This window comes from Martes martes (genome assembly GCF_963455335.1).
Source record: "Martes martes genome assembly, chromosome: 2".
NCBI lineage: Eukaryota > Metazoa > Chordata > Mammalia > Carnivora > Mustelidae > Martes > Martes martes.
Genome location: NC_137889.1, coordinates 156,581,839 through 156,594,644, shown reverse-complemented (window position 1 = coordinate 156,594,644; position 12,806 = coordinate 156,581,839). Strand labels below are relative to the sequence as shown.

Below are 12,806 nucleotides of genomic sequence, written 5' to 3'. Positions count from 1 at the left end.
TTTTATACTTTTCATTCAGTTACGTCCTAGAAAGTTTGAAATTTCAAAGATGTCAGCAAAAATATTGATTAGAATGGGTTTTAGGTTTATAATGATACGTGAGATTATGCATTTGCTCGCTCCACAGTCTCCGGTCTCAAAATTGAGTATAAAAACTGTCTGCAGAGTAGATTTATTCATACCGATCCTGTTTTCTTGCACAAAATCCTTAAACACACCAAGTAATGGATAGACTGAATATATTAACATGAGGTTGTAAACTGTATTTTTAAGGTTACAGTTATAACTTTTTAAGTGTGATGAAATGTCTTCCTTTTTACTCTTCTCAATAAAATCTATCATTTATTGTACTAAAGCCTTTATGACTGAGCCAACGACAGTCCTTTTGCTGCAACAGTACCGAGTGTAATTCAGCTGGCACCCTGACAGTTTTTCATAAGCTCCCTCCATATTTGGGGATCATTCTTCACCATACACAGGGCAGTCCTGTCACTGAATCTGTTACCTGGTAGCCTGCATAGTTTTTCTTTGTTTCTTTAGTTCTCGGTTTATCGGTGATAAATTCTCAGTCACCGTCAGGTTTGGCAGTTTTGCTCATGAGAATATGAATACAGAAAATTACAAGAAGCTACAAGGGAACTTGGTGGTCATTCTGGTCTGATTTTTTGCATCTTGAAAGTGGTGACATTGAAGTCGAACTAGAGAGGTGACCTAAATCACTTACTGTTGGGAGGGGGGAGTCTCCCTTAAAACCTGGGCTTTGGATCTCTACACCATTGTTCATTCCTCTACTTTTAGTGTCTATTCATAGTGCCTGTTAAGTTGCAAACTGTAGCTGCATAAACATTTCTTGAATATAAATAAACGTGAGCCTTTAATCTCAAAGCTTAAAGTATTCCTTCAGTGTTTATTTCTAAGATAGAATTGTATACAAAATTAACTCAATTTCAAACTCTCCCTGGTTAGGAAGTTTCTTATGTTTTTAATCATCAGGAGAGAAAATATTTAAATAGTAAGAATTGTCTGCTAGATATTTCAAAAGGCACTGCAAGATTATAGAGAGTAAGAGAAACTCATAGAAGCCTCATCACCAAGGTGTTGATCCATTAGAGTGTGTTTTTTCCCAGTCTTTTTTGGTGGTTTGTTTTTTTTTTTAATTTTTTAAATTTTTAATTTTTTGTCTCTGCAGAGATTCTTTCAATCAGTGATTCCAATTTTGTTTGCCTCTGAACTAAATGCGAGCATTTTCCTTTTTATCAACTTTCTTCTGAAAGAATCCTTTTTTTTTTTTTTTAAAGATTTTATTTATTTATTTGACAGACAGAGATCACAAGTAGGCAGACAGGCAGGCAGAGAGAGAGAGGAGGTAGCAGGCTCCCTGCAGAGCAGAGAGGCCGATGCGGGGCTCGATCCCAGGACCCTGGGACCATGACCTAAGCTGAAGGCAGAGGCTTTAACCCACTGAGCCACCCAGGCGCCCCAAGAATCCTTTTTTTAATGGACGCTTGAAGTTTTGTTTGAATGTACCATCATTTTACTCTTCCTCTTACATAATGCTGAAATAAGGTCACGGGGTATCCTTCTTGTCAGACTTGGGGACGTGTTTAGGGATGATGTTCTGAGCAGCATGGTGGGAGGGTCTTGAGGATACACTGAGGGGCTGCTTGAGAAAGCTTTTTTCAGTGACCTTGGTGGCTATGAAGGAGAATGAGTTTGCTTTGCCAGAGCCAACCACCTCATTTGTAAAAACCTTTGTAATTTTGATTAGAGAAAATGGTATTGTATTTTAACTGTAGTGTTTTCGACCACCATGTTTTCTGTTTTCTTGGTCCCAATGGTCGACAACGCCCTGTTCTTATTTTAGCCATGTGTTGGGGGAGAGGCAAAATATTACACAGTAATATACTTGGATTGCAAGAAACATTAGAATGAGAGAGGATGTGTGTCTTAGAACCAAGGAAACAGAATCTGAAATTTAACGAATACTCATTGAATGTGTCATGCATTTCCTAATTTCTTTCTAGTGTTTATGAGGTAGATATTATTCTTCCTGTTTTATGAATGAGGAACACTTACAGAGAGGTGGAGGGACTGGCCAAGATCAATGGAACTTGAAAGCAAGAGAGCTGAGCTCAAACACAGGTATCCTTGACTCGAGAAGCTCCTAATCATCATCCCACAAAAAAGGCTCTGAAAGGTGAATCGGTCTGAACAGAGATTTTGTTTTTTGATTCCACTCACATCAAAAGAAAATCAGATGTCAAATGGCTGTTTTTGTTTGAAGACAAATAATTAAAGGTTCTTCGTTTAGAATAATAAAAGTAGAGAAACTAAAAATGAATATCTGAACTCCAACGACCCAGAAGCATTCTGTTATTTGTATATACATAGAATTGCTGTGTTGCACCCTCTGGGGGAGGAGGCCCTGTGCAACTTTGTACCCCGTGTGAAGGGCACCCCTGAAGTGCATCATGGTGTGTGATGGAGAGCTTTCTGCCCACGAGGCTAGCAGTGTGTCTCTGGACCTATGTTGACGTATATTGAACAGGAAGTTTGCAGTAGAGATTTTCTGGGTTTGTGATCTGGTTTTGGCATTTGCTCCGGTCACCTTGGGCCATTAACCTAATTAATTCTTCTCTGCTTTGGTTTTCTCATTTTCTTATCTCGATGTCCGAATCAAGTAGCTTTAGCACATTCACTTTCTTTATGGAGAATCTTCATTGGTGCTTTAGCTACAAGGGGCACATAGCTACAATGCCTAGAGGGGGAGCAAGAACACGTAGTGTCTTCTTAGGCAAGTCCCATCGTGCGGGTGACTTGACTCCGACTTCTTGAAAGAAATTCTTGGTGTTGGGTCATATCTTTAAGAGCATTGTCCTGATACATCACCTAGAGTATTACAGTAGATCTGCCCATGCTATCTGTATGTTAGGATGTTTAAAAGATGTTTTCACACATATAGACAGTAGATTTGCTACTGTTAAATTACAAATAATGTTCAGCATTGAAATATCTAGAGGATGCTTTATTTCTTTGTAAGATCAGTATTTTATAGCATGTTACACATTTTTCCCATTAAGTTTCTAGTTTTTAAATAAGTATGCGACTTACATAAGTTGATTAATTATATAAGTATATGTGGTGTTCTTCTCATATGGAACTTGAGAGCTATTTTCTGTTCACTTATCTCCCTTTTTACCTTAAAATTTTTAGTCAAATGTGATAGGAACAATTTAAGAAGTGACAAAATGAGTGAGTGAGCTGTTTTAGGTGGTTTCTCAAAGAAAGAGAAAGAAGCTCCTGTTTTAGTCAGGCATCTCAAAAACTGCCTAATAAGTGACTTCTTAGAATTCCTTGTAGGTTTAAAAATAAGGAGCTAAATTATTTTGATATTGATGGTATACATATATTCTGCAACTTACCTTTTTTTCCTGTCATTTTTAGGATTCTGAGTAACAATAAAATATCCGAGCTGAAGAATGGCTCATTTTCTGGGTTAAGTCTCCTTGAAAGATTGTGAGTATTTTTTTTTTATATCTTATTATTTTACTTACTGCATTTTTTTGTTTATTATGAGCTCTCTTTGAGTGAAAGATAATACTGAGCTGCATTTTTATTGTAAGTCTTTTCTTGAACTTCCGATTTTTAAAATAAAAATTTGGAGTTTTCCCAAAATTTTATTATAAAAAAGTTTAAGAATAAAATTTCAAGAAACAGTTACTTAATTGGGTGTTGGCAAGCTTTCTGTAAAGGGCCAGATAGTAAATAATTTAGGCTTTCTAGGCCATGTGGTCTCTTTCACAATGCCTCGGTTTTGCCAGTATAGTGGGAAAGCAGCAAGAGACAATAAATAAATGAATCGATGTTGAGGTGCTGTTATTTGCAAAGTGGGGTGGCGATCATGATTTGCTGACCACTGGCTTTTGGAGCAGTGAAGTTCTGTCATGAAATGTGGGTGGGGCTTATAAAATAGTCAAGTAGAATTTAAACACATAAAGGAGGGAAATTTTTGGATCAACTTTGATATGTTATTCATATCTCTTTGAATGCAATAATTGTGCTTTGCATAGAAATTAGGTCTAGTTTTGTTCATGATCAGATATATTATTAGTAGTGCTTATTTTTTTGCCTTGGATTTTACACAGTGCATATTTAATTTGCTTGTATTAGGATTGATAGTCCAGGATCACGTTTCAAATTCCTCTTATTACTCATACATTTAGGATTATATTTCAGGACTTTTTTTTCTCCTTTTTCCTTTGGTGTTGGCCCACCCAACGTGGGCTTGAACTCATGACCCTAAGATCAAGAGTTGCATGCTCTGCTGACTGAGCCAGCCAGACGCCCCTCAAAAACATTTCAGATGTATGTAAGGTTTGGGTAATATAAGGAATCTCTACTGTGACCTCCCCAGTTCTGCAAAATTAGAGATTTCCCTTACTTTCTTGGTTCTCTGTGCTCTGCTTCACTCTTTTTCTTTCTGTGTGGTCTTCCCTTGACCATCTTTCCCACTGGTTTCTACAAACTCCCACAAGACATTATTGCTTTGATCACAGATGTGTTATTTAAGCATGTATGTAGAGTTTTTATTTATCCTTTTATATATGCCTGTTCTTTTCATTGATCATGTCTTAAATCAAAAGTCTTTTTTTTTTTTTTTAAGTAGGCCTCATGTGCAGCGTCGAGCCCAACACCGGGCTTGAACTCATGACCCTGAGATCAAGACCTTAGCTGAGATCAAGAGTCAAGACACTTAACCAGCTGAGCCGCCCATGTGCCCCTTAAATCAAAAGTCTTAAAATCAGGTTTTTCCATTTTTTTATAAACATATATAAAAATAACGCTTTTACATATATAAAGTAGCAGTACCTTCATACTTAACACATACACGTGAATATGTATGTATGTATGTACACATAGACATGTGTATAGTGTTCAGTGCTTAAGTCTCAGATTTTCTTGCTTCTGTTTTCATTCAACTATTCCTGTTCTGTTCCATGTAGGCCGTGTGCCTCAGAGGGGCTGGTCATACCTAAGCCCCAGGCCCGACTTGGCGGTGGATGGTCCTTCACTCACATTCCATGGGCCCAGGGTGAGGAATGGGCACTGACCAATTCAACTGAGTCAGGATTTGCTCAGCACTTTTTGGGAAAGGAATTTCCTTGCTTGTCAACAGAACAGATGGTTGCACAGCCTCGAGGCTGTCCTGCCACTGACTTGGGCCGGAGCCGACACACCAAAGAACAGGGAGTAGGGCCTGTCATGGTCAGCAGCAGGGAGGCTGGAGGGACCTTGCTGAAGCAAGGTGAGGCAGTATGTTCCCTTTGGGCTTTCTGTTTCTTGTAAGAAAAGTCATTGTGCTTGACAGATAGCCTTAGCATGTCGCACAATGTCACGCACTGAGTAGCTGCTTGGTTAATAATGGAAGGATCAGTGGGATCTCTTTTTCCCCAAGGAAGGATGATAGGGACGCCTAGGTTATAAATGGTGTCTGTTGTGTTTATAAACATGTTTTAGTTTTGGCCCCTAGAGTTGCTGTGGTTGTTCATGTACATCATACAAAGTATGGGCATGAATAACTACCCTTTTTACATTTACTTTTTAATTTCATTTTGGTCTTTGACCTATTTTCCGTCATTTATTGATGAGAAATCCCTATACAGGATAGAAACATACCAGGTTGCCACAAACCTGTTAGGTGATAGGAAGATGCTGCTGTGATTGTTTTTAGCTAAGGGCCTGTTTATACCTGAATCCCAAAACACCACCTCTCTTTTGTAGGATCACAGATACAGATATAGATAGGATAGATGGACTCGCACATGCATATGTGTGTGTACATATATGAGTGTGCGTGTATATATATATACATATACACAGACTAAGACCCCAGTGATGACTTTGGGACCTGGGCCATCTCTGTTGGGAAACATTTTAACCTAAGCTCTGCTTTTTTACAGACCCTTCAAAGCCCACACCTGAGTCTTGACCTCACTGCCGCTGTGTGGGACCTGCCCCCCCCCCCCCCCCCCCCCACCGCGTGCTGTCACCATGGGAGAACAGCACACTGCAGAAAGAAAGAAAAAGAGATAATATGGCTAGGCTCTTCCTGTTCTGGTTTTGAGAAAGAAGGACAGGGGGCAAGGGTTCCAGAGGAAGTGCCCTATCAGTGGGGCCTTTGTCTGTGAGCATGAGCTCAGACAGAGCTCCTTATTCCTGCAGGTTCCTGCTGGGACCAGTGGCTGGAAAGGCCCCAGATGGCCTGAGAGCTGAGGCTGGCTGGTCCCTTGTGGAAACTCCCTGGTCTTTGGTTTATCTTGTGCTCTAAAAATTAGGTAAAACAAAGCGGTCCCATAGCCAGTGGCTTGACCCTTTGCCAGGAATTCATGACCAAATACTGATGAATGTCTTCTCAGTCCTTTCCTGGTGTAGCTCCATTCATCTTCTGTGGGTGTGGAAGGTCGGTGTTGGTGCAGGGTGATGAGGAGGGAGGATTAGGGGGGACTTGGGGTTTTCCTTCCCCTGGAACCCAGCACTGTCTTTTTCCCAGTTACACTTTCTACGGCCTTGGTCTTCTGTGATTTGCTGTACTGATGTTATAGCTAAAGCCTGTATAGATTTTGTAATTTCCATGCCACCTCCTTGAATAACCTCTTAATTCTTTCTGCTCTTTTCATAGCTTTTCTCATTTTCCCTCTCTACCAGGTCATCTAACTTTTAACTAACCTACTCCACCTCTGTGTCCCACTGTCTAAAGACTGTCTTGTCCTTCCTTCATGTCAATCAACTTTGTTCTTTGAGTTGTATGCTTTGTATTCTTCTGTGATTTTCTTCACTGTAGGATTCTATTCATGGACTCTGGTTTGCTTGGGATCTCATCATATATCTGTGAAATATCTTAGGGGTCTTCTCTTCCAAGACACTGCAGAGACTCGAAGACTTTGTCTTGGGTTCTCTGTGTATCAGACACAAGCTGTGTGAATGCAGTGGTCGTTACTAGACTGCTCATGGTTGCTGTAACAAGATACCATAGACTGGGTGCCTTAAACAGCAGACATTTAGGGGTGCCTGGGTGGCTCAGTGGGTTAAAGCCTCTGCCTTCGGCTCAGGTCATGGTCCCAGGGTCCTGGGATCGAGCCCCGCATCGGGCTCTCTGCTCAGCAGGGAGCCTGCTTCCTCCTCTCTCTCTGCCTGTCTCTCTGCCTACTTGTGATCTCTGTCAAAAGAAAAAAAAAAAAAACTTAAAAAAAAAAAAAAACAGCAGACATTTATTTCCTTCTACTTCTGGGGGCTGGAAGTTCAAGATCCAGGCACTGGCAGGGTTGGTTTCTTCTAGGGCTGTGGGGAAAGGATCTGTTCCGGGCCTTTCTCCTTGGCTTGTAGATGGCCTTCTTCTCCCTGTGTCTTACCATGGTGTTTCTTGTGTGTGTGTGTGTGTGTGTGTGTGTGTGTGTGTGTTTGTGCCCACATTTCCTCCTCTTATAAGAACACTGGTCACATTGAATTAGGGCCACTCCAATGTTGTCATTTTTGAGTTGATTACCTCTTTAAAGAACCCGTCTCCAAATACAGTCCCATTTCCAGGGAAGAGGCGTTTGGACTTCAACAAGGAGTTTTGGAGGGGACAATTCTTATGACAATGATGTAGCATTTTTGTAGATTTGTTAATGTCTGTTTTTTTTGCCTATTCCTAATTACTCTGCCTTGGAAGAGATGAAAGAACAGAGAAAAAGGACTTGGTTTTTGGCTATTGAGTTCCAAAAGTCTTACTGAGTCCAATACAGAAAAGAGATTTGAGAAAAGGTAACATAAGAGGAACTTCCTCCATTTCTAGATACACATTCTGTGGGCTCACTGGGGAGTTAGAGGGAATGTAGAAAGATCTTATACGTTGGTGGGTCCCTAAGAAGGGTCTCATCTTTGCTTCCCCATCCCTACTGGGTTTAGGGAAAGGACAGGGGGAAAGACCATGTAATAAAACCAATATATGGTTCTGGATCTAAGGGCAAAGGGTCTCTGAAGCCTCTTTCCTGGAGAAGAAGCAAACCCTCGAAATTTCCCAGGGCCCATTGCAATATAGGGGCAGAAGAACTGGTCACATAGCCATTGAGGCACATGGGCTAGGACAGTCCTGTAGAGTTTCCCAGGGGAACAGCAGACTGGCCCTTGTTGAGCAGAGATGTGGTTGTTTGCAAAGAGCTGGCAGTAAGTGATTTATTTAGGGTCTGGGCTACTCAAGTTGAGTTCTGGACTGAAGACCTAGCTAGCTGCTTAAGTGACTTGAGGTTTTTGTAAATGACATCAGTTTCAAATTTTTCGGAGTTAATTGAAAAAACGCAGTGGCTGATTTTATTCCTTCACTGCTCGTCCTTCCTGCACGTCTCTCCTTAGGTCTTCCACATGCGAGCCTGAGAGCATTCGGTGCTCCAGCAGTGGGCTGAAAACCACTCCCCTCTGCCCCGGGAACCCTCAACCAATGCCTGAGAGCAGATGGTGGACAACCACCTGACCACCCCACCTTTCAGGAGGGGTGACCCCTCAGCTGCTCTATGCTCGCTTCCACAGTTCCCCCCCTGGGACTGGAGGTCTCCTCATCAGTGCCCCTTGCATGGGCTTCCTTCTCATTAAAGGTTGGCTGGTTTAATTAACTAGCAAGTACACTTCAGAGATTAAGGAAATCTGCACGTCAAGCTGCCTCCATCAGTTCCTTTGATTTGAAGGATAGCTTCTGAAGGGGATTCATTTTCTCTCTTTCGCTCCCTCTCTGATATAATAAAATAAGCCTGGGTGCACATATCCTTCATTTTAGTGTATTGTGATTCTCCCTCTTTTTTTTTTTTTTATGATTTATTTATTTGAGAGAGAGAGAGAACATGCGAGTGGTGGGGGGTGGGGGGGGTCAGAGGGAGAGAATCTTTAAGCAGATTCCCCACTCAGCACAGAGCCCAACTCCGGGCTCGATCTCATGACTGCTGAGATCATAACCTGAGCTGAAACCAAAAGTCGGACTCTTAGCTGTCCGAGCCACCCAAGTGCCCCTAGAGTATTGTGGTTCTTGTTATGTATTTGTCCATATTTAGTGACACTCCTCTATATACTAATTACTGACACTAAAATGACATACCAGCCATGTGTTTGACTCCCAAGCTTCTGTTCTATCCCAAATGTTGGGTCCAGGTCACCATAGCATCCCCCTCTAGCTGTTGCCAGGGCCAGCCGGAGCTAGTAAGAGTGATGAGGGATGTTTAGCCATGGGGCTTTGAGAAAGTTTTCCTGGCTCCTGAGGAATAAAGGAATAAAGAATCCACTCTTTGTCATGACTTTGTGCTTGGAGGTGGTTTGTGGACCTTGGCATAGCCTATCACGATTGAGGGTCAGCCTGAAGGCCAAGTTGACTTTCTGGGAAGGTCAGAGAAACGTGGAGAAACCACTTACGCTGTCCTAGGTCTTTATTTCCCTTAATGCCAGAGAATTTCCTTCATTGCTGAAACCTTTTTGAGAAGACGTTTCTAATACTTGCAGTTTAAAAAAGCATCTTTTCTGCTACAGTTGACATTCTTTCCTAAAGGAGCGCGCTCTGTTTTCTAGGAACTATTAACACACTGCTTTAATTTTGTTTCAGCAATTCTTGTGCACTTTTTCATTTATGTTTTAATAATCCAGCATAGTTGGATGTAGCGATAGACCCTAAAGTTCGACTCCTGTTCCCTAGGGAAGCTGTGATTGGTAAGGGAAGGGGAGATGTTAAATGAAAGAATCTGGCTCTAAATATCTTTTGGCAATGCCTGATTAATATGGCTATTATTAAGTATTATATAATATGTCAAGGAGTTTTTATTATTAAAGAAAAAGTGTATCTTTAAATCATATTATAGTTCTCAGTTATTCATGAGCGGTATAATATAGAAATACATGTAGTACATCATTGGCCACAGATTTATGGACTGCTTTAGCTAAATCAGTACTTGTTGTAGATGTGGTTTAAAATCTGAAAAGAGAAACATATGTTTTTTAAAACAACAGAACTGACATATTTTTGTTTGCAGAGCTATTTTGCTTATCCAATACAAGTCAAAAATATGCCGACTGAATTTTCTCCTAAAATATCATTTCTTTTCAAGGTGTAGGATTGGGATTATTTGGGCCAGGGGGAGACAGGCACTAATAGGTTGGGCCTGATGATTAATTTTACTTCCTGGGACTTAAAAAGTTGGGGACAAAAAATAATTTTTATTAATGAAAATTTTTAAACATACAAATTTAAAGAATTAATGTAGTAATCTCCCATATCACCAATTTATTTACACAGATGCAATAATTAGTAATGATTTGCTTTCATTTTTTTTCTTTCTCTTGAATCATGCCTACACATACCACACGTTTGCCAAATTACTTGAAGGTCAATTGCAGACCTCATGACACTCTGCCTTTATTGAGAAGTGTAAGTAGTTATGAGTAAGATGCAGCTGTCTCTGTGTTGCCTGAGTTTATGAATATCATAATGATTTTGTAGCTAGCTGTAATTTACCAAAAAGACTTTTGTAGTGAAGGTCAGGTAACATAATTCTGTCTCTCGGCCATGATGTACTTTTTTATCCATTTATCAACTGTCTTCATCCATTCTGGCTGCTGTCACAAAATACCATAATGGGGTAGCTTGCAAACAACAAACATTTATTTTTCAACAGACATTTAGTTTTGGAAGCTGGGAAGTATAAGATCAAGGTGCCAGCAGATTCATTGTTCGGTGAGTGACTGCTTCTTAGTTGGCTGTAACCTCACATGGCAGAAGGGGATGAGGAAACTCTGGGGTCTCTCTTATAAAGGCATCAATCTCATGCATTAGATCTTGGCTCTCATGACCTAAGCACCTTTCAGAGGCCCCACCTCATAATTCCATCACTTTGGGAGTTAGGATTTCAAAATACGAATTTTGGGAGGACACAAACATCCAGACCATAGCAGTGTCCATCTGCACTCTGTAATGTCTGTCAGTCCCTCTCGACTGAATAGATGGACGTAGACACTGCCTGTGTGGAGCTTTGTTCTCTCCGTGAAGGTGGTTTAAGCAATCAGTAGAGAGTGACGAGGGCCACAGCAGAGAAAATACAGGGCACTGTTGTTCAGAGATTTTTTTTTTTTTTTTTTTTGGAAAGAGGAATGCTGTTCAAGATATAAAGGATTTGTAGGAGTTAGTCAGGCAAGAAAACCAGGATAGAGGTGAGGATAGATGCTGGGGGAGAGTGTGTATGTCAAGGACAGAGCAACCGTGTGCCAAGGTCTGGAGGTGAGAGAAATAGGACTCTTTCAGGAAATGTCTTGAAATATGACTACTAATATGAAGAGAGAAAGGCTGGCTAAGTGTTAAAGAAAGGTGTGGAGCAGAATGGGAAGTCAGTTAGGGCCGGGGCCGTGGAGGGGCTTGTAAGTAACTTTAAAAAGTCTGGACTTTATTCTGAGGGAGCTGGAGCTCTTGGAGGTTTTAACCAGCACATGTTCAGTTTTATGCTTGGGAAGATCACTTTATTTATTTATTTATTTTTAAAAGACTTTTTATTAATTTGAGAGAGAGAGAGTGTGAGCTAGAGCACAAGTAGTGGGGAGTGGCAGAGGGAGAGGGAGAAGCAGATTCCCTGCTGAGCAGGGAGCCCAACACAGAACTTGATCCCAGGACCCCGGGATCACGACCTGAGCTGAAGGCAGACACGTAATTGACTGAGCCACCCAGGCGCCCCAGGAAAATCACTTTAAATGGAGTGTAGATGAGAGGAGCAAGGACAGCAGCCAGCACTGTGTGGGGGTAATGATGGCGAGGAGGAGGGAGAGGTGAATGGCTTTCACACAAGGCTGGAAGTCTGGACAATACCACATCTAATAGCTTTTTCCAATGAATAAAAGTTATCAAACATGCAGAGAATTTGGAAGAATGGTATCTCTAGCACTTTGATTTAACCATTGGCAATTTCTTGGCATGTTTGCTTTATCCGTCTCCCTCTTGCTCTAGGTGTAGATTGACTCAGTTCCTTTAGTAAATCTCCACTGTTGTCAGTCAGAAAGATGTGTTTAAATCCTGACTTCTGGCTTGGCCACTCAGAACTTGGCCTAGTTTCATAATCTTTCTGCATGTGAGTTTTTTATCTGCAGCCAGAATCCTATCTTTTGGGATTGATTCTGAGAGCTTAATGGGATGGTCGGTGACAGATACCAACTTGCTGAAATTAGTGATTCGTGTAACTGAGGAGCCCAGAGAGTTAGAGCTGGACTTTAGGCTTGGCTGGATCCAGGGGCTCAGCATTAATTCTTTTCCTATCTTTTGGCTTCATTAGACAGGCTCTTATTTATTTATTTATTTTTAAAGTAAGCTTTGCACCCAACACGGGGCTAAAATTCATGACCCTGAGGTCAGGAGTTACATACTTTATCTACTGAGCCAGCCAGGTGCTCCCTAAACAGGCTCTTAAATCGTGGTAGCAAGAGGGTCTTAGGGTTACCTCTTGACCTGTAATTAAACCAGTGGAAGTGGCCATTCTGTGTCTCCATCTATCTCCTCCCCACTGCCCCAGGCCCTAGGTTTAGTTGGACCAGGTTCATGTAATCCTGCCAAGTTACTAAGACTACCGTGTTTGAAAAACCTCGTTGGAGGTTGATCCAGGGCCATACCTGGAAGAGTGGTGTTGGGGATTCTGGAGCACTGTCTGTACCAGATGGTCTATGAGAGAAGTAAGTATGCTTCTCTCCAGTGCAAGGGAGAAGGCAGCAAAAAAAAAACAAACCCCAAAACCTAAAAAAATGTTTAGCACAGCAAT

General features: G+C 41.3%; 1 protein-coding gene across 1 annotated transcript in view; it reads left to right on the top strand.

Annotated features, from left to right (window-relative positions):
- The window catches only part of ADGRA3 (adhesion G protein-coupled receptor A3), a 125,587-nt gene that overhangs the window by 32,787 nt on the left and 79,994 nt on the right, over positions 1-12,806 (top strand). Inside the window, exon 2 of the mRNA XM_080795716.1 lies at positions 3,445-3,516. Within this exon, the coding sequence (XP_080651842.1) occupies positions 3,445-3,516 (72 nt within the window). The remainder of the gene's footprint in view (positions 1-3,444; positions 3,517-12,806) is intronic.